The following is a 22,235-nucleotide window of genomic DNA, read 5'->3' as shown; positions in this document are numbered from 1 at the left end:
TGGATGGGGGCGCGGGATTGATTCTAGGGTTATAGATGGAGGAGAATGTCATTCAATACAAACGGGATCGGAGAGGAGGATCGAATTGTACCTTATTCAGAACCCGGGATGGACCGTGACGGACTGGAAAACTTTGAACGGGATCAATCACCGCGGAAGGGGTTTCGGCTCACCACCTCGCCAAGCTTCCGACTTTTCTTTGGGAGGAACAAAAAAAGGGCGCCTACCTTGCTTCCCGAGCAATAAAAAACGGAGTTGGTTACCTCTATCTAGACTCTGCATGTAAGGTGCCATTTTTGGTGGGAAACGATTGAACTAGTAAGAGAATTGGTGGGATTTTTTTTTGAATCTTAAGTCTTACTAGCAAAACATGCCCGTGCGTTGCAACGGGAGAACAAAAATTTTCAAACCTTAATGAGAAGGGACCATGATAATAATATAATTTCTATTTATAATTTATCCTTTGGTAAGTGTTTTAAATCAGAAAAGGCCGATAAAAACATTTTTCATTGATAAAAACGGGATCGAGAATTTTTTTAAGCTAATGGCCAAGACCAAGTCAATTTATGATTATAGGTTGGATAAAAATCTAAGATGGACTGAAATTTTGCCTTTTTATTATTAGAATGCATTGCAGCGAAAAAAATAATTCTAACAACCATAATAAAATTATAAATTATCAAAAAAGTTTTTATTAACAATACAAAGGCTATAATCTTGAATAAACTTGTTATGGGTCAATAAGATAGACTTTTAGTAGAGAGAAGCACTAACTGCAGCAGATCTAGCATTGGGTCAACCAGGACTTGAGCCCCTATGTCAGTGCCACTGTATGTATGGACGCCCTTGTCCTTGCTACAAATTTATAGTCACTAAAACTTATAATGAAAGAATAAATATACAAAATAAAGAAAATATGCCTCTCCTAGCATATATTTATAGTTCTGCCACTGAGCACTAACTTAAACTAAAGCTTGTTCATAATATGTCTATTCAAATAATGCATCACTTTAAAAAAAACAAACTCTAAATCAATTTTTTCATAAAGAAAAGTTTTATTGGAGTAAAGCATCGGAACCTTGGCCAAGACTCAAAAAATATTACTGCACGTTTTGTTTTGTTATTATTATGAATCTTAAACTTTGAAGATTTTTTGACACGTATTCAGACAATCACCTTCCCCAGCCACACATGCATCCCATGCACCGCCGCCGAAGCTCCTCCTACCATGAACTGCCACACGGCCTGGCCGTCAGCGACGGCGTGGTGCACGGAGAGCCCCAGCGCGAGGCCGCCGCCGCCGCCGCGGGGGAGCCGCGTGGCCTGCACGGACAGCACGGGCGCTGGGAGCACCTTGGTGGGGAGGTCCCGGCACCAGCGCCAGGAACACCGGGATGTCGTGCGCCTCGTCGTCGGCGAGATGGCGCACGTCGAAGGTCGTCTCGTCGTCGGCGTCAGCCTCCGCCTTGACGAAGGCCACACCGAGGTCGTCCGCGGCGGCGCAGTCGACGACCACGTCACCGGTGCCCGCGTCGTACGCCAGCTTCCCGGCCAGCGGCAGGTACACCGCCAGCGTGGCGGCGAGGGAGGTCTTGAGGGTCGCCACCGCGTCCGTGAACTCGTGACCGTCGGCGTCACCGCCCCCGGGCAGCGAGTAAAGGAACACCTTTTCTTCTTCCCTATCGAGACGGACGGGCGGATTCTAGGGACAGAAACGCGGGACGGAGTCGGACCGAGACGGAAGGAGGCAGAAAAAGTTTTGGGCACACTGAAAATTTTCACAATTTAGTAGTAGGTATAGATTTACCCTAATCTAGTCTCTTTTTTTAATAAAAATAGAATTATACTAAAATTAATGGAAATTGATTTAAATGATGTGTTTTGACTAGATATCTGATTGTCAATTCCATAATATTTATTTGTTTCTGCACTCGAGTTTCTTTATTCTTAATCCCTATTTTCATAATGACTATATATGTTCTGTTAAAACAAAAAATATATTTGAAATCGATTTCATGCCAGTGTGAATTCATACCCCTATGGTATATGCATATCTAAAAGGAAGTATTCAAAATCGACATAGGGCACCTAAGCTTGTTAATAACCACTTAATTGTCACACATAAACGTGCATGTCTTGTTAAGTGTTCATGTGGTGAGTTCATTTAGACTTATGTGTCACTTAAATTTGTTGAGTCCACTTAAACATGTAACAATTGTACTTGTCAAGTCCACTTAGAGCAACTCCAACAACTTAGCTATATATTCTTGTTGTAGAGGCATTTTAGAATTTGTATGACAAAAATTAGGCTCCAACAGATGTGTTATTTAACTTTGTAAAATAAGAAGTTGGTTATCCCTTGTTTTTTGTTAGTCATATATAGCTAAGCACAGACACTTGCTGTAGATTTGTAAAATAGCAAAGCTATTAGGGACCTCTTCTTCTTTGAATAGTTCTTATTTTATAAAATGGCTAAACAATAGAATTTAGCTAATAATTTTAGCCAAGCTGTTAGAGTTGCTTCTAAACATAATTACATTGATGACAGATGGATAGAGTAGTAACTCCAACAGAAGACCTATCTATTTTATGTAATCTATATTTGAGTACTTTGGAAAGAAAAGGAAGTCTAACAGCTATTGTATTTGGCTTTCTAAAATAGCAAGTCATCTATCTAGAGTTCTCGCATGCTAAATACAGCTTTCATGCGAAGTGGTGGCGTTTTTATGGCTAATCATTTTCTCTATGTAATAATGCAATGGCACGAATTTGAGAAAAAAGTCTACTTGAACATAAATTATACTACATAATTTAAATTTTGTTTTGTGATAAACTAACACTAATATAGAATAGAATTTTCAAATTGTTGAAATTTTTCATCATGTTTGGTGTTCACGTACGTGCTACATTTCGAAACACTCGTGAATTCTGATTTTAAAACAAGATGAACATAAATTCAAGCATTGGAAATACAGCAACTCCCTTATTGTTTACTTTTAAGATGAATGCATGCCAAGTGCCAACAAACTATTTTTCATTAATATTTGTCTGAGTAATAGAAAGTAATATAATTGGCCACATTAAATTGATGTCATTAGTTATATAAAATTAAGCTCTCAGGTCGGCGCGGCGGCGGCGACCATCCCTCGTTCATCTCCAGACTCCGGCCACAGCTTTATCTTCACCACCGGAGGCAAGGATCGTTTCGGAAATTAAGGCAAGGCTCATCATGTTCGGAATCCAAGGACGGGCACACCTCGTAGCCTTGCCGGGCTTGCCGTGGGACGTCTTGCGCCGCCACAGCTCGCGCGGCCACCGTGGAGCCTAGATCTCGCTCGTCGCCTCGCTGCTGCCCAGCATATATGGCCGCCGCAGCTATGACTATGAGAGCTGGCTGGACGGACCACAGGAGCCCAAAGCGGAAGTCCCTGCAGCACAACCACGTACTAATATATACTTGAATAATTTACAGTAGAACCATAACCATACTAGCTTGGGGGTCAGTGATCAAGGCATCATATTTAAATTGACAATTTTAATTTCCCCACGCAACCAAAAAAATTGAATAAAAATAAAGCATTAATGAAGCAATAACCTAATAACTCATGCATACGCACAGGGACACCATATACAGTCATACATACACACATGCTAGCTAGCTTTCTCCTTCTATCCCTAAGTTTCTATTTAGCATCCTTTCCCCAATACTTGTGATTTGAATTGGGTATTATTGACTAATCATCTCAACGAATGTGAGAGCAAAAAGATAATTAATTTGTTTGTGACAGTTAATTGAAGGCACCATGAGAACCAAGAAGAAATAATGGTAATAATTTACATTTTCATTTGTAACTCTATATTGAAAAGTACGTGTTACTCAAATTTTATATCATTTTTAGGGAAATTGTGCTACGAATGATCATAACAATTCTCAAAATCAAGCGGTGCATATTGAAAGAAACGTATTTGCTCTGTTTTCCATGTTTTCACCTAATCTAGTATTTTGGCTTTAATATTATTTCAAATTTTTAGAGAGTTCATTGTCTAGCACAGAATGATGGATTCCTTAAGCATAGGGATGATCTGGTAAAGTCATTTTCTTGCGAATTTAATACTTATTTTATCCACAAAGGATTTTTTTTTTGTATTAACTCATGCTACTATCTTTTTTCTCCTTACTAGAAATAAAGAAACACATGAGTCTGAATTTAGTGACGATGACAGTCTACTTTTGTCGACCACAAGTAGAATAACAAAGAAACAAAAGGTATCTATGAATCACACATTGGTATCATGATAGTAGAATTTGTCTTATTATTTCATACTTCATTTTATATATAGTGTAAGGGTCAGCACAGAGTGCCTGTCGTTGCACACTAGGAGGTGGCTCATGAGGCTACATGCTACAAGCATCAAACACCTAAACAACTTTATCTAATAAAGGTAGATGAATATAATATTACTTGTTCTAATTGCATGATCATGTTGTGCAAGTAAAGGCTATTGGTCACTAAGAGATTATGTGTAATTAATGTAGGTTGGGTCTGTGGTGCTATTAATGACTTCAAAATATCCAAATAAGGCTCATGTGGCCTATGCAACTCTCTTGAGCATGGATCCAGGAGTCACTATTGGTGGAGTTAAGATAGGAAGTCAATTCTACAAAGTGTGTATCAATCATGTTGTAGCGAAAGATGAGCCATTAGTGAGGCCATGCCTAGGTGCAACAATATTGGTGATGCTCAAGCCAAAGGAGTCTGAATTGCTTGGCCTTCGATGTTTGTATGTTCAAACTGGCTTTTTAACTTTAAATCAATGAACTTATGTGGCCTAATTTGTTATGTTATAACTTACATTTCCTTTGCAGGTTGAAATGATTAATGGTTGAATTCCTACATCAATATGTACAAGAAGAAGCAATGGAGTTTGTTTGGATAAAAGAAGCAATGGAGTTTACAAATCCAAGCTAGTCTTTGCTCAAATTTTTCTTTGTAGTATGGACTATGTGTGTTTGCTTTCTAGAGCCATATCCTTATGTACATAAACTATGATTTGATCAGAATAAGTACTCTGATTGAAATTATTCAACAATATGTTGATCTTTCTATGATTATGGAAATTTGTGGTTTATGTGATTTTGCAACGTCTCATGTTTGTGTGATTATGTAATAATCTGTGTGCCACATGTATAGATGAAATAAATATTTATTTCATAATCTGAATATGTTATAATAGCTATAGAAAAGTGTTACAAACCATGTGTTCCTTTGTTCCATATAGTGCTCTACCATAATGTAGAAGTGTTACTAGAAGTAAAAGAAGTGTTACAACAGACAATCCCTATAACATTAGGAAAATGTTCCAATAAATTAAAAATGTGTTACAAACTATGTGTTCTACCATAATGCTAAGTGTTACTACAACAAAAATAAGTGTTACAACAAAAAATAATGTAACACTAGAAAAACGTTTCTATAGATAAGTAGATGTGTTACGATAAACCAATCTATAGTAACATGGCCAATTGGAACACCAAAAAAAATATGTTACTAAGAGAGCTAGTAACACCTTTTCTAACCTATAGTAACACAAGTTGGTGTTATTGTATCCCTACGTTGTAGTCGTATAAATATAGCTATTTTGTCACCGAAAAGAAAAAGGCTGTAATTGTCACAATCAATTAGTCATAAAAGGCCCAAGCTCTTGTAGTGGAGGGAGCACTAGTACAAGGGCATACTATATAGGTGGTTGGTAACCTATTTCTACTAGCGTTTTCCAGCACCGCCTGCGCTGGAGGCCAGTAGAAATGGGTCAATTCCACAGGCGGCTCCCGCCTATAGAAAACATTTCCACAGGAGGCTCTCTTAGGGAACCGTCTGTGTAAATGTGCCATTTACACAGGCGGTTGCCTAAGAGAGCCGCCTGTGGAAACATATTTTAAAATTGTATTATTATAAATTTATTTATTTATATTGTTATTATTTAAATTTATTGATATTGGTTAGTGTTCAAACATAGCAACATGCAATTTAAATATTTCATTTCATACATACATTTATATACATCAAAGTTTGGTGCTCAAAGACATAAAGTAAATTATAAGAGTATATAAATCATCACACATTATATATTATTCCTTCTCGGCAGTGCCTGTGAGTGTCGTTTTGTTTGCCGGTGATTCCCAGGTTTCCCGATCACCAAGAACAAAATGGTGAAGGGAGGAAATGTCACAGACGATACGTTTGAGCCTGGCTGAGGAACGACAAGGGGATGATGATCTTTACAAAGTAGGACCATATAAAGGATGATGTTTACTAAGTAGGACCATATATGATGATGATATTTACTTAGTCAAAGTAGGAATGGCGTATGGTCACAAACACCTCTATCCAGAGCATGTACAGTCACCACAGGATATTTAAATTCCCATTCTGATGTCATTAACGGCCTCATGAGGATGTTTTCTAATTAACGGTGGACAAAACGCTTACATTGTTTTCACCGAGAAGAGCCAAGCTACTATATAAATATCAGTGTGTATGACATTATCAATAATGTCTACTAAGTTAAACTTATTGCATGCATTGTTATTGTTGACAACTTCGTTTTTTGCATCAAAAGGGCACAAAGACGGTGTTTCCTAATTAACTGTGGACAAAATGCTTATATTGTTATCGCCGAGAAGTGCCAAGCTACAATACAAATGTCAGTATGTATATATACAAATTTACATAGAGCAGGTATGATCGCCATAGGCTACTGCGTTCTTCTTCTTCTGCAGAGGTTGTCATGCATTTCTTTGTTAGTTATTGCTTTTAGAAATTTATCTTTTTAACATTTTAATAGACTGTCTGCTGCTCGGTTGGTATGTAGTGCATTCAATTAAGACATCTGCCTAGTATGAAACTATGATAGCATTAGTTTGAAACAACATGTTATGTTTATATTGATCAATGTTGCTCTATTATTGATTCTTATTAGTATTATAACTGTTTCAAAATACATAAAAGCCACAAACAGGCCATCCAGGAGCAGTACGCATTATTATTGATTACAACATTGATGAAACGATGTCCATATGTTGCTAACCCGCCACCTCTGCGTATTCTATAGGTTGCCTAGCGAAGGCTACCTCTATACTTTTTTCTGCCTTGATATATGAAAGGCAAGCATATACCAAGCCATAAAAAAGTATAAAGGTAGCCTATGCTAGGGCCTCCAAGAGGTTGTGGCTGGTGTGGACATGTAAAGCCGGGTTAGGTGGATGTGCCAAGCCACGCTAGCTGACACGGTGATCCTAACACCAGAATATCATGGTGAGGGTGTTGAAATCCATTAGAATTGGGTCCAACAACTCGAACCATTGTGTCCCTAGCATCCTCGTTGTTGCCTTCGTTGTCATGTAGAGAGAGAGAGAGGCCTTCGTAGGCTCCGGCTTTGTTGCCTCGGCTCTAACACCCCTAGATTAAGCATGCATTAGGGCCTAATTAACTTGTCATAAACATTTGTCCATAAGCATTGAGCATCATCATGTCATAGCCTTTTATGTTGAGTGAGCATTTTTCCATGTGTGCTAAAATAAATGTTTGAATGGTTAAGTAAGTTTGATATGCCCGAAAATAGTTGTGATGCTTGATTATGGTTGTTTAAAGTTCAAATTAAATTTAGAACATGTTAAATATCATTTTTGGAGCAATTGGTTTTGAAAAAAGGAATTCAAATTCAAATTTTATAAAAGGGTTTTATTCAAAACCTAGAACTGAGTTTAAAGTTGTAATTCAAAATCTAATTAGAATTCTGAGTTGCGCCTTAAAGTAAAGATGTAGAGAATTTAATTTTAAACAACTTTTGTTTTTTGATCACTTTTTGAAATTGCCTGCAAGTTGCTCAAACTTGCATTTGAAATCAGTTTAGAAAAGAATTTCAAATAAAATAAAAGTGGAAAAGGGGAAAACCTCCGAGTTGGGCCGACTCCCTCGCTTTCAGCCCAACTCACGCGTGGCCCGCTCCGTCTCCTCCCCATGCACGAACGCGTCCCGCCTCACCTCGGCTGGCGTCTGACGCGTGGCAGTCGGTCACCGGCGGTGATGGGCGGTGGCCGTCCCGACCACGCCTACTTGGTTGGGACGCAATCCCGCTTCCGCACGCCACTCCCCTCCGCTCTGTCCCCCTTCTCCTTACCTGCCTCGCTCCACCCCACGCAGCGCGCACGTAGTGCCGCTGCGACGCTATCGCCATTGTGCCTATGTAGCTCGCTGTGGGACTCGGTCTTCACCCGAATTCGGCGCCAACCACACCCCGAGCTTCGCCTTCGCTTTGCTGAGCCCCTGCGCATGCTCAACCGCGTTGGTAAGCTCCGAAGTGGCCGCCAGGCATGGCCGTAGTCAGGGGCGGACTCAGGATTGGCCAAAGACTAGGGCCATTGCATTAAACATGAGTGCTAACTGTGCTTAGCTATAGAAAAAATATGATTTGTCCACTGCAATTAAGGGCTAAGACTAGGGCCATAGCCCTAGTGGCCCTAGTGTTGGGTCCGCCACTGGCCGTAGTTTAGCCGGAGCTCCGGCAAGCTAACGGTTGTGACTTGGTTAATATATATTTTTGGAAAAAGTCTACATCACCCCTGAACTATAGGGTGGTGTCTACTTTAACCCCGAAATATGAAATGGTCTAATTTATCCCCAGAACTATCCAAAACCATTCAAATCACCCCCTGCGTTGTTTTTTATGGCGGTTTTGCTACAGTAACTATGATTTTGCTACAGTAACATTAGTGGTTTTGACTTTTCTTTTTCTACTTGTTTTGTCTAAATCTTTGAAAAATCATAAAATAGAAAATCTAATTTTATTGGACTCCACATGAGCAGGTCTACACAATGAATACATAATATGGTATAGTTTAGTACAAATTTCGTACTCATTTGATCATATATAACTTAGTTATAGATTTATTCAGGTTTATGTTTGTTAAATATAAATAAATCTATAACTAAGTTATACATGATCCGATAAGTATGAAATATTTATTATAGTTCAAGCATAGAATAATTTGTCCACCATAAAAATTTCACCACAATTTGACCATAGAAGCTAGAGCTATGAAATATTCCAATTAATTATAGATAAATTTTGAATTTTCTAACTAATTTAAAGCTACAAAAAAATTATACTAAAGTATACCATATTATATATTCATTGCGTAGATTTACTCATGCGGAGTCCAACAAAATTAGATTTTCTATTTTATGACTTTTCTGTGATTTAATATGATTTTTCAAAGATTATATGAAAACAAATAGGAAAAAGAAAAAGTCAAAACCATGGTTACTGTAGCAAAACGATGGTCATTGTAGCAAAACCACCGTCAAAAACCGTCCGGGGGGTGATTTGAACGGTTTTTGAATAGTTTAGGGTATAAATTGAACTGTTTTATAGTTTGGGGTAAAGTAGACACCACCCCATAGCGCTCAAAGGTGTACTTTTTTCTATATTTTTCGTGTGAATTATGTAAGTATTGTTGGGTGGTTCATCTAGAACTTTAGAAACGGTTTGGTGGTTCGCCTAGAACTTTAGAAACCTCTGTTATTGAGTCCGAGAGCTCATTCCATCATTTTTTTTTTGGACATTATAGTGAGGTACAGAACTTTTTTTTTTGTGCAAAGTGAGCTACAGAAACTGCTGATGGGTGATGGCCATTGGGCCGGGGCCCATGTGCGGGTGCGGGTGCGGGGGCGGGAATCCTGCTGCTGTTTGGCGACCACAAAGGTCACGTCAATCTGAACTTCACGTGGACACTCCCCTTAAGCGTGTTCTTTTAGTTTTCGGAAAATAATTAAACAATTACCTTGTAAAATTAATATCTCACTCATACGACCTCCGATTCCATCTATTCTTCTTTCTAAATGCATCTGGAACCAATCAACCAAACACTATCGTCCATACAAGTTTCATGATTTTTAAAACGGTGTTGAAGTGTTTGAGTTCGTGAATGAATTCTCAGCTATCAGCGGTTGAGAAAAACTTAATTACTTGTACTTATATAGAACAAAAGGTACAAATAATCCTACTCATACAGAACTGAATAATTAGTGCACTGGTAATTCCTGTTGTTTTCATCCAATATGTGCTGGGTCCCATTGATGGTAAATCCACCTTTTTTTATTTATTTACCATTTAAACATTTGTGCCTACTTGATAGATGGCCACAACCAGATTTTTTTTGTTACCAAGCATTTTTTCCCATCCGCACCATACACATATGCATAATATTTTTAGTTTTACCATATTCACCATATACATGCAAAATAATAAAACTATTTAGTTCAAATAATTTAACAAAACATCTTTTGGGTTGACTTAATATATGATAGCGGGCTTATAGCTTTGGGCTAACTAGAGTATGATGAATTCAAAATCAGATATTGTGATGGTCCGAATAAAACCGTCACAAGTTAGTGGGCCTAAAATATCCATTGATGCATATCCATGACGAAAAAAAATTATCGTCACAGATTTCATCTGTTAGTGATGGTTTGTAAATCTGTCACCGAGAATCCGTCACGGATTAATAAGTTTCTTGTAGTGACACTCAGTCACTCACCCTACAAATGCATGTATGCAAACTCTACAACTATGAGCACCTCCAAAAGACTAATGCTTATTAATATAAATATGTGTACCCATCACGTTTATAGATTTATTAATTAATAAACTTATTTTTGTTGTAGAGAAAAGTGCAAACGTTTGGTCATATAGGTGCGTGCGTGCCCGTGGCAGCGGCCGGCGGCGCGAGGCGATGACGTCGTGGAGGCTCCGGCCGACGACGTACTCCATGACGAGGTGGAGGTCGTGCATGTCGGAGCCGCGCGCACCTCCCTGAGGCTGAGCCGCACCGCCGCGGGGCTGCCAGCGCACGATGCGAGCATGGCGGTCTCCCGCAGCATGCAGCTGCAGCACCGCCTCGCCGCCGGCGTGGAGGCTCGACTTGACGGCGACGGCCACGGGCGCTCGGCAATGCAGTTGCTGTAGGCGGCGGCCGGCGGGCGCAGCCACAGGTGCGTGCGCTTTGTATTGTATCATTGTGGTTGCTGCTCAATCTCGAATTGCGCCCGGACTCCGCACTTTTTGTTGCTCAAACGAGCGTCGCGCTGTCCGACCGTGCACCGCCGCTGGAGACCTTCTGGACTGCACCTACTTCACCCACGCCGGCGACGGATGAGGCGGCGACCATCCGGAACGGTTACGCAGTGTCGGACGTCAGCCTTTGCCCTCTATTGGTTGTGGGCCGGGCCGGGCTTCTTTTGTGAACGGCCCAAATTGAGGACCCAGCCCAGCCACGGTGGAGCCTGGAAGCAATATCCCGGTCTAGCTACGAGAGAACATGTCTTCGGTTAGGAAAGTTCATTTATAACCTAACTTTCACGATAGTTAATTAAGCTAATATGATTGTATACGAAATATACTCTCTTCGTATAGCATTTAGATATCGTTTAGAACAGCGACACGATCTAGAAAACATAACTTTGACCTCGACCTTATTTTTATAAAAAATATTTAGGAAAAATGATATATGTGTACTTTTATAAAAAGTATTTTTCAAAACACATCTATTCATATAATTTTCACATTTGCAAACTCAATAATTTAAAGTTATTCATGATTTATATTTCCATTGTTTGACCCAAACCTTGTCTAAAACGATTTCTAAATCCTATATGTAGGGAGTATTTGTGTATATTGTTAGCCATACAATGGGATACTTATATGTTGCTTTTGTACTTAGAGAAGTTGAAGACCATGCTATAATTTGCAGAGTAGAAATATAGCATAATGATCTATACAATCAATTTCCATCTCTCGTCCTATGAATTTGAGATATTTGTGAGGTTGGGAAAGTTGTGGAATATTGTTAAATTCTAAGCCATACTCTAATTCATTAAGTGGATTCCAATTCCTCCAAAATGAGGGGATTCAAACGGTAAAGTATTTTCTACCCTTGAGGGCACATGCTCTTACCCTCCAAAATGAGGGGCTCCAGACGGTAAAGTTGTGAAATGCTCTCTTTTACGGACCGAACGAGTATGTGGTTTAATCGTATATGTTAACTGCCATGATCAGATAAAATTATCATATGTCCTAGTAATTGTTATGATCTGAAGGAAAAAAAAACATAGATTGCTACACTATTCATCTAGGGCTGCTAGTGTTGATCATAATTTGTGGTTCAAGATAGGCTAATTGTAAAAGGTACCATAACTTGAACATCTGGATTGTTGAAGTTGTACAGCAAGATTAATTAGTGTGTACCTAGCATATTCAGGTTACTTAGCAGTATCGTTACTTCTGATATATGCATGCATGTGCCTGTCTGCAGCTGTGTTTCTAGTGAATTAGGTTTTTTTGGAATATGTGATGTGTGCTGATAGTTGTCTCTAGACTCTAGTAGCCTATAGATTCATTGACAGTTCTACGTTTCTTTTGGAAGGCTTACGGTTCAGTGTTCTTAATTAAAACCTGTGAATTCACATGTCTTGCATTGGTAGTGCTGAATTAGTTGGATTAATTTGAATTAGAGTCATCAGGCAGGCTGTGTCTTCTAAGTAGTACTGGCTACTCAATTCCTGTATGTTAAGATGCTGAAATGAGATGCACTCAGCCGTGTCCTGTATGAGGTTCTATATCTCTTGAATCAATTTTCAAGGAAGGAAAAGATGCACTCAGAGCATGAAAGGGTAAAAAAACCATTACACCCCTTTTGAAGTGACGAGAGAGCGATGCAAAATTTTTGTTGCTTTATTGTATTGTCCCATCTAGGTTTCTTCTTTTTAATATAATCCGCAGCTCTCCTACCTAATTTCTTTCAAATAAGGAGGGAGCACTGAAGGATGATGCAGAGACCCCTCCCAAACCTTCATATCATTCTCATCAAGAAAGCAAGAACAAAGAGTGGCACATCGATCCGGGCGGCTTCGTTTTCTTGCTCTCACTCACCTTCATCACCACTTGCTTCATGAGCTTACAAAGTATGAAGAGTGTCTCTCCCATTTTCTAATAAAAAGTATGCATATATATATGTAGGAACAATCGTAATCTTATAAAAAAATATATAGATAATGTGTACCTTCCGCAGCTATACATGCATACTAGTTTTATGGAGCTAGAGCTAGCACACAACTATAAATATTTGAAAATGTAACTTCATTATGAAACAGGAGATCAAGGTTGCCCCTATGGCCCTACTAATTAAGATTTTACAAAGAAAAAGAAACAGGATACAGTAAATGAAATAATATTAATAAAAGTGCTTCTAATCACAATTATGATACTTCTCTTCATTTTCACACATATGAATTGAGCAGGAGCTCGCGCATCACCTATATGCATGCATATATACTAGTTGTTTTCGCCATTGCTGGTGGCTCTGTTCTCACCTCAAGGGTGTCTCGTGTCACACTATATTTTTTCGCCATTGTGGGTGGCTTTTGCTGCGATGAGGGGACGCGCTTGGAGCCCACCACCTGGCCTCTCCTCCAGCACGTAAGGCATATGTGTCCCAAACACTTTGTCCCATGTCACAAAGAATGGCTGCGAAAAATTAAACCTGCTGCCACGTAGCTGGTGGTGCACATCGTGGTACGCCGTGTTGTTCCAGAAGCAGAGATGGAACACGTTCCCCGGCAGCAACAGGCCACAGTGGAGATCCACGCCCTTGATGACGGAGAGCGAGTAGAAGAAGGTGGATGCACGCGGTGACATGCCCGAGACGACAAAGGCCAGCGCCCCACCGACCGTGTCCAGCAGGAGGCCCTCGACGGGGTGGTTGTATTGCGCGCCAAATGCATAGGGCACGACGAGACGGTGGTGCCACGAGTGGATGTGCCGGTACAGGAACCTGTTGAGGTGCATGTACCTATGCCACGCGTACTGCCACCCGTCTAGCACGATCATGGCCACCAAGAACTGCCGTACCAACGTCAGGTAGGAGTAGTAATACGATGATGATGATGATCCTTGTGGTTCTTTATGGTATGTCACCGTTGAGCTGCTATCTCCCGTGAGCTGCATGTGTGTTTTGTGTACGAAAACTTTAGAATCCACAATCTAGTAGTATCCGCAATTATATGCATATTTAAGTATGGAAGCCGTTTGCGGAAACTAGACATAATAGCTAGATTTCTTGGCGGTACCATGAAGGAGTAAGGAGTGGTCTAACATATATGTAGTACCGTGAACACGACGGCAGCTACTGCCGCCTGCACTAGCTGCTGCAGGAGCACGACCTTGACAACTTCCCCCTTGGAGACCATGTTGTTGCTGTCCTCCTCCTTCCTCGAATGCAGCCTGTACTTGTCCATGGACTGGCCAAGCGCCATGTACATGCCTGAGTACACCCAGTACAGCAGGATGGGCACGAAAATGGCCAATGTTTCGTCGGAGAACAACTCCATGGATGCGAACGTTCTAGTTGCTACAACGCTTCCAGTTATGCGCCTTTCGGATAAAGAATCTGAATTCTTAATCAGCTACCTAGCTAGACAGCTTTTGCATATACTGCATGTGGTCGCGCAATAAACACGAGATACTACTGCTGGTTTAAATACAGCTCGCGGGAAGGATTGATCTTATGTTTAGACCAATCTTAATGTATAGTTTCATGGTACAATCTCAATGTATAGTTTCATGGTACAGTTACTAAGACTATAATCTAGCTAGGTAACCGAGCTATATAAGTTTTATAGAGATAAAACTCTTATCTCATCTGATGAAACTCCTTCATTTAATGACCCTGCTAAGTCAGCAATTTTGCTTATGTAGCACTCTATTTAATGTGCATGACACTCTCATGAAACATGCATTGAGACTAGCCTTATAGACATGTCAATATATTAGTGAAGATTATTCCATGCGTACACGGAATTCAACATAGCGGAATGTTTAGTAGTCAATAGTCAATTTTTAATAAAAGCTCATAGTCAACTTTGAACATCTAGAACGCACATGGACCCCAACCATGGACGAATGACACGAGGCATCGTAATAAGAGAATCACGCAGTCAACAAATCCAATCAAACTTACGAACACAAATATTGTCCTATAAAACATTGCCTTATTTAGATTAGTATATCAACCGGCCGTGTGATCAATTTTAGGTACATGCTTCGTCTATTCATGCATGGTTGGAGTCCCATATATGTGAGAGATGTGGACTCTGGGTCCATGCAATATTATTGCACTGCAATAGCAATCTCCACGTCATAAATTATATTATGTTTTCTTAAGAAAATAGTTTGTACTGTGAACGCATGGAAATGTATCCCCGCACTGACTACATGAATTGCCATTTTAGTTTGTGACTCGTCAGAAACAAATGGCATAAGGACTCAGATTTCCGAAACTATGAATTTTAGTATCTTTTTACTCTTTTGACATTTCTAGCTACTGGATGCACACAAATCATATGTATAATATAAGTTAAGTAAAATAATATTAGAAATTGGTTTCTTTCAAGACATTTGTTACCGACTATAGATAAGGTAAGTAATTGTAAGTAGGTTAACTAATATCATTTTATAATATTAGAATTATATAGTTATGTCTCAAATATATATTGACTCTCAGATATTAGTTTTAAATGTCATTGAGGGCACTAGGTCTTGCCCTAGCTGTCACGGACTACAGACCGTTGAACCTAATACTAGATTTTTAGTGCTGCCTCAAAGCTAGCTAGCTTTGGCACACATGTCATTGAGCGCACTAGCTGTGACGGTCCACACACACACAGTGAAAACGACAATTTTATGTAAATAATACTCCCTCCATCTCTAAATAACTATCGTTTTACGCTTCTCAAGAAATAACTTTAATTACATATATAATAAAAAATATTCATATTTATGATATATAATTAGTATCATTAGAAAGATCTTTGAATTTGAGTTTTTAATAAATTTATTTAAAGATATAAATATTGCACGTATTTTCTATAAATCGAGTTAAACTTGTAATACGCACAGCAACAACGACAATTAAATATGGACGGAGAGTACCTAAAAATGGGACTGGACAGCGACTAAGCATCTAGGTCTTGCCATCTAGTTGCTTAGCAATATTCAACTATCCGCTAGCTTTTGCTGGTACACGTGTGTATAGTATAGACGACACAAAGCCTAGTCCAGGGGGCACCATTTGGGGAACGGTCCAGTTTGTAATGCTTCACATGAATATATTCGCCATGCACTGTATCTTCTTCTGACCACTATCTACGTCCATTAGGGGATGTCGACTGCTGCTTATCTTTCATTAACGTGCGTGCGTTGGCAACAATACCAACACATGGCTTCTTATGACCATTATGACTCTGTTTGGATATTATTGGATTCACATCAATCCTTCGGGTGGGTTGAGGTAGAATTTAATTCATGTTCTATACTTCAATTCACTCCTACACATGTGGACTAATGTGAATTTAACTACATTCGAACAAGACCTGATAGGAGAAGGTGGCGGGTGGGTGGACAGGTGTGAGGAGGGCGGAGCGGCGTGGCATGCTCGCTGCTGGCAGGGTGGACGGGCTGAGCATGTTAGGTTCTGAACTTGCATTGGGCAAATCTCCAATGTTCTACACTTGCTGATTCAGTTACATGCCCCTTCAGTACCCGTGCGCAAGGTGGTGATCACCTCCTAGCTCAACACAGCTCTCGCACTTTGCACAGCTCCAACATATATATAAGCCGAAGATATCAGGGTTGAGCTTCCGGCCTGCTGCAAGCCCCGCTTGCAAAACAATCTTCTCCTTCGCACACGCATCCTTTAGTCTGTGTATCAGGAATGCGGGTACTAACATGGCCCCCATCCCATCTTTGAGATCATGTTTGGCCTCAAACAGGTGCGCACGAGGAAACAACGGTTGCAAGAAAACCAAGTCCTCTCAGGTTGCAAAGAAAGCAGGCATACTTGACCATTTAATCAATCCTTGAGGCTTAGCAGAGTCGCCATCACTACTATAGAATTGATTTTTAGCACCCGGAGCTCTTTTTTTTAGAGGTAGCCCAATTTTCAGCGGATCACTCCACTTCGAAGGACAAACATGAATATAGCATTGGAGGAATGTCTCTAGGTTATCCCAGTCTGACCATCTGATGGCGGGTGATAGGACATGCTCATCCTGAGGTCCACCTGTGCTTGTTTGAACAAAGATATCCAAAGCTGACTACTAGTAATCTTGTTTGGTCTAGCAACACCGTACCATCACACCAACACAAAATAGCATCGACACATTTTGCTTTAGAAAAATAGCATCAAAAGATCACTCTGTTATTTATTACTACCATATCTCTACCGTTGAGCACGAGAATCGTTAACTCCATCAGCAACTCCAACGCCACGATGGCCTGCTAATGATGTAGGAGACTAGACGCCAACACAAATAGTGTCGCCAACTTTAAAAAAAGTAGAATCAAAAGATCACTCTGTTATCTATTTCTTCCATATATGTGTCGAGCACCAGAATCGTGCCGTCTTCTTCTTTTGTCCGTGTGCACGAGGTAGGCTGCAGGTGTGTGCGTGAGTTGGCTGGGTCTTTGCGTCAGTTTGGGTACTCACCAATTTCATTTTTTTTCTTGTCGCAACTTTAATAGAAAGTTAACAGTTATGGTAGAAATAGGCAACAGAGTGATCTTTTGATGCTATTTTTCTAAAGCTTCATGTTTCGATGCTATCTTATCTTTTAATGGTACATATCTAATTTTATTTTTTAAAATCCCTTCATAAGCCCTGTTAAAGTTTATAGTAACAAAGGAGTTGGAGGGGTTGCGCGTCAGGTTGGAGCCCATGCGAGAGGATTTACAATCAAACAGGTTAGACATCAGGAAGCTCACTGATTATTGGATGGATGAATTGCTCTATCGTGAGGGGATGATGTGGTTGCAACGCTCCCATATTGCTTGGATTCAGGAGGGTGATCATAACATTCGGTATTTCCATAGGCAGGCAATGTGGAGAGACCGAAAGAATAATATTACGAAGCTGTAAAATCATGATAATGAATGTGAAAACTCAAAGGTTCTGCAGACAATGGCGGTGGATTTGTTTCGCGACCTCTATTCTGCAGATAATAATGTCGATCCCTCTGATCTTATTGATTTAATGAATATGAAAATTACTGATGACATGAACGAAGCTCTGCGACCATTGAAGGCGCCTAGCCCGGACAGGTTTCCTGCTCGCTTCTATCAGCGCCATTGGGAGGTCCTAAAAAATGATGTGGTGGCAGCAGTGCAGAAATTTTTTGAACATAGTATTCTCCCAAGTGGAATCAATGGTACGGCTATTGTGCTCATACCAAAATGGTCCAATCCAGAAGAGCTGAAATATTTTCGACCTATAATTCTATGTAATGTGATTTATAAGATAATTTCGAAGTGTCTGGTCAGATGATTATGGACAAGATTATTTTAAAAGAGCAAAGCGCTTTTGTCCCGGGTCAGATGATTATGGACAATGCCTTGATTGCTTTTGAGTGCACTCGTGCTATACAGAGAACCAATGGGGAGGAATTTTGTGCTTATAAGTTGGATTTATCGAAGGCATACGATCGTGTTGATTGGGGATTTTTCAAAAGGTCGATGGGAAGCTAGGCTTCCAAAGTAAGTGGGTGCAGTGGGCCATGACCTGTGTCTCCATTGTTCGCTACTCAGTTCACTTCAATGGAGTGCCTTCGCACTCCTTTTCCCGGTCTCGTGGTCTACGGCAAGGTGATCCACTATCTACATACTTATTCCTCCTAGTGGCTGATGGTTTATCTTCTCTGTTGTGGCATTATGAAAGTTTGGGACAGATTGAAGGCCTCAAAGTTTGCAGACGTGCTCCGAGCATCACACATCTTTTATTTGTGGATGATAGTCTTCTATTCTTCCGAGCTAATCAAGGTCAGGCCACTGCAGCCCAGAATGTTCTCAATATTTTTCAAAAGTGTACAGGACAGCAGTTGAGTCCGAGCAAGTATTCTTTGTTTTTTGAACAAGCAGGAGGGGCTTGCGCCCCTACTGGAATTTATTAAAAGATCCAAAAGGAGAGGATCCAAACAAGAGAGAGTAGCAGGGATTACAAGAGAGTAAAGAAAAACAGAAAAGAGAAAGAGAAGGATCTACGAGACAAAAAAAAGAAACAAAGAAAATAGCAGCCGGCTGTTAGCAATCAGAGATCAAAGATATATTGGGAGTTCAAACGTTGACTTTGAGGCTAAATATTTGAGGCTGCCAACACCTACAGGTAGACCAAAAAGGGGTGTTCCAACCATTAGTAGAAAGATTTCAGAAGTGGATAATGGCTTGGAAGGAGAAGGAGTTGTCTGTGGCTGGAAAAGAAGTCCTCATAAAGGTTGTGGTGCAGGCGCTACCCAACTATGTGATGAGTGTGTTCAAGCTGCCTGTAACCCTCTGTGATGATTTGATGAAGCATATAAGATTTTACTGGTGGCGCTCAGAAAATGGTCGTAGGAAAGTCCAATAGGTTCCATGGGAAAGAATGATCATGCCAAAAGGATTTGGGAGAATGGGTTTTAGGGATCTTTGGCTGGTGAATCAAACTCTATTAGCGTGGCAGGCCTAGCATTTGGTGTTTTATCCTGACACCTTGTGTGTGAGGGTTTTGAAGGCCAAGTATTACTCGAGGGGAAATTTACTAGACACGGTTACTGCAGGAGATGCCTCACCATTGTGGTGGGGAGTTGAACATGGCTTAGCCCTACTAAAGCAGGGAATGATACATCGAGTGGGTGATGGGAAGAGCATTCGTATATATTTGGCACGATAATTGGCTTCCCAGACCACATGGTATGAAACCGGTCGACAGTGTCCGACACTGCAGATTAAGATGGGTCTCTCATTTTATTGATTCACATTCCAAATTATGGGATGAAATGCTTGTGAGACGGTACTTCTATGCCTGTGATATTGAGGAGATCCTGAAGATAAAAATTTCTCGTAACTCCTGCATGGATCATTGTCACACCCAATTTCAAGAACGAAATAGGATGCATAAAAGACTCATGTGCGCCCCAGAAACAGTCGCACACATAAGTAAACAAATATCAAATAGTATCATCACAATGTTTATTACATCGCGGAATAATAATCATCACATAGTCTTATACAATAAAGGTAAATCCTCGCCATCCTCAGTATGCCTTCCACCATCCAGATGCCCAGCGGGGCAAACAAGAAGCGAAATGGCATGTGTGTAAAGAAGATAAGTCCCCGAGTGACGACATGGGATCAGAGCGAGATCTCATTTGCGCTGTGAGTGTCGTTTTGTTTGCAGATGATTCCTAGGTTTCCCCATCACCAAGAACGGAATGGTGAAGGCAGGAAATTAATGTCATGGACCATATGTTGGAGCCTGGATGAGGAACGACAAGGGGAGCTGAAGTTTACAAAGTAGGACCATATAAAGGATGATGTATACTATGTAGGACCATATATGGTAATATTTACTTAGTCAAAGTACCAATGGCGGCGATCACAAACACCTATATCCAAAGCATGTACAGTCACCATATAGGATATTTAAATTACCATTCTGATGTCATTAACGGCCTCATGAGGATGTTTTCTAATTAACGGTGGACAAAATGCTTACATTGTTCTCGCCGAGAAGAGCCAAGCTACTATATAAATATCAGTGTGTATGACATTATCAATGATGTTTACTAAGTTAAAGTGAACATATTGCATGCATTGTTATTGTCGACAACTATTGTTTTTTGCAGCAAAAGGCACAAAGACGAAGTTTCCTAATTAACTGTGGACAAAACGCTTATATTGGTTTCACCGAGAAGAGCCAAGCAACAATACAAATGTCAGTGTATATATATATACACATTTACATAGAGCACGTATCATCGCCGTAGTCTACTGTGTTCTTCTTCTTCTGCAGAGGTTGTCATGTATTTCTTTGTTAGTTATTACTTTTAGAAATTTACCTTTTAACATTTTAATAGACTGTCTGCTGCTCGGTTGGTATGTAGTGCATTCAATTAAGACATCTGCTTAGTATGAAACTATGATAGCATTAGTTCTAAACTGTTTGTTATGTTTGTATTGATCAATGTTGCTCTATTATCTATTCTTATTGGTATTATAACAGTTTCAAAATAGAGAAAAGCTACAGATAGTATGTGATCATGGCTGCCCCTACTCCTGGTCCCACTGGCCAGAACTGGTAGGCTGGGACCTTGATGATGCAACGGAAAATATCAAGGAAGCGCGTGGAATGATGTAAAATTGATAGTTTGCATATCTCGCGACTTGCAGCCACCTAGGCCATCCAGGTGTGATACGGGTTATTATCGATTACAACATTGATGAAAACGATGTCCGATATGTTGCTAACCCACCACCTCCGCGTATTCTCTAGGTTGCCTAGCAAAGGCTACCATTATACTTTTTTCAGCCTTGATATATATATCAAGACAGAGAAAACTATAAAGGTAGCCTTTGCTAGGGCCTCCAAGAGTTTGTCGCTGGTGGTGCAGGCCTGTAAACCCGGGTTAGGTGGATGTGCCAAGCCATGCCAGCTGATGCGGTGATCCTAACGCCAGAATGTCATGGTGAGGGTGCTGAAACCCATTAGGATTGGGCCCAACAACTCGAACCATTGTGTCCCAAGCATGACGTCATATATGGCCAGGGGAAGTGGGAAGAGGTCTGCCTATAATGCTTTGCCATCGATGGAGAAGGGTGTCGTACAGAACACGACCAGACAAGGGATGCGTTGGCCGTTGGCCACGATTACCTTATAATGTTGTTGTGGCATTCCAACTATAGAGATGTGCCATGCATGGCCTCCTTAGAGATGACGTTGTGCATTGAGCCTGAGTTGAGTAGGATGAGAAGAGTGGCATGGCCAAGCTGGATGCACACCTACATTGTCTAGCAGGTGCGAACACCCACAATGGCATGGAGGGAGGTGTGCGGATCCCTATCCTCTAGCGTGCCATCACCCGTGGTGTCGTCATCACAGTCGTCAGCACCCACAACAAAGGAAGAGGCGCTGTTAGACCTTGTTGTGGCTGTGACCAAACTTCTCGTTATAATTGTAAAAGGGACCAAGGCGATGCGGCTCCACCATCTCTTGTGTGGAGAGGCACTTCACCAAGCGGCCTTCCACTGTGATTGTCATGGGTGTCAAGGCCGATGTCAGGTTCAAGGATGGTAGAGCCAGGTGCCAGGGAGGC

At 40.6% G+C, this 22,235-nt stretch overlaps 1 protein-coding gene across 1 annotated transcript; it reads right to left on the bottom strand.

Annotated features, from left to right (window-relative positions):
* On the bottom strand, positions 13,453-14,447 carry LOC8058601 (sphinganine C4-monooxygenase 2). The gene is made up of 2 exons (XM_002449630.2): positions 14,226-14,447; positions 13,453-14,058 (listed from the first exon to the last, which is right to left on the bottom strand). Exons 1-2 carry the CDS (start codon positions 14,445-14,447, stop codon positions 13,453-13,455), a joined length of 828 nt encoding a protein of 275 aa, XP_002449675.2.

The sequence above is a fragment of the Sorghum bicolor genome, chromosome 5 (genome assembly GCF_000003195.3).
Source record: "Sorghum bicolor cultivar BTx623 chromosome 5, Sorghum_bicolor_NCBIv3, whole genome shotgun sequence".
In the NCBI taxonomy this organism is placed as follows: Eukaryota; Viridiplantae; Streptophyta; class Magnoliopsida; order Poales; family Poaceae; genus Sorghum; species Sorghum bicolor.
The sequence above is the reverse complement of the archived record's forward strand: the minus strand, read 5'-3'. Positions and strand labels throughout refer to the sequence as shown.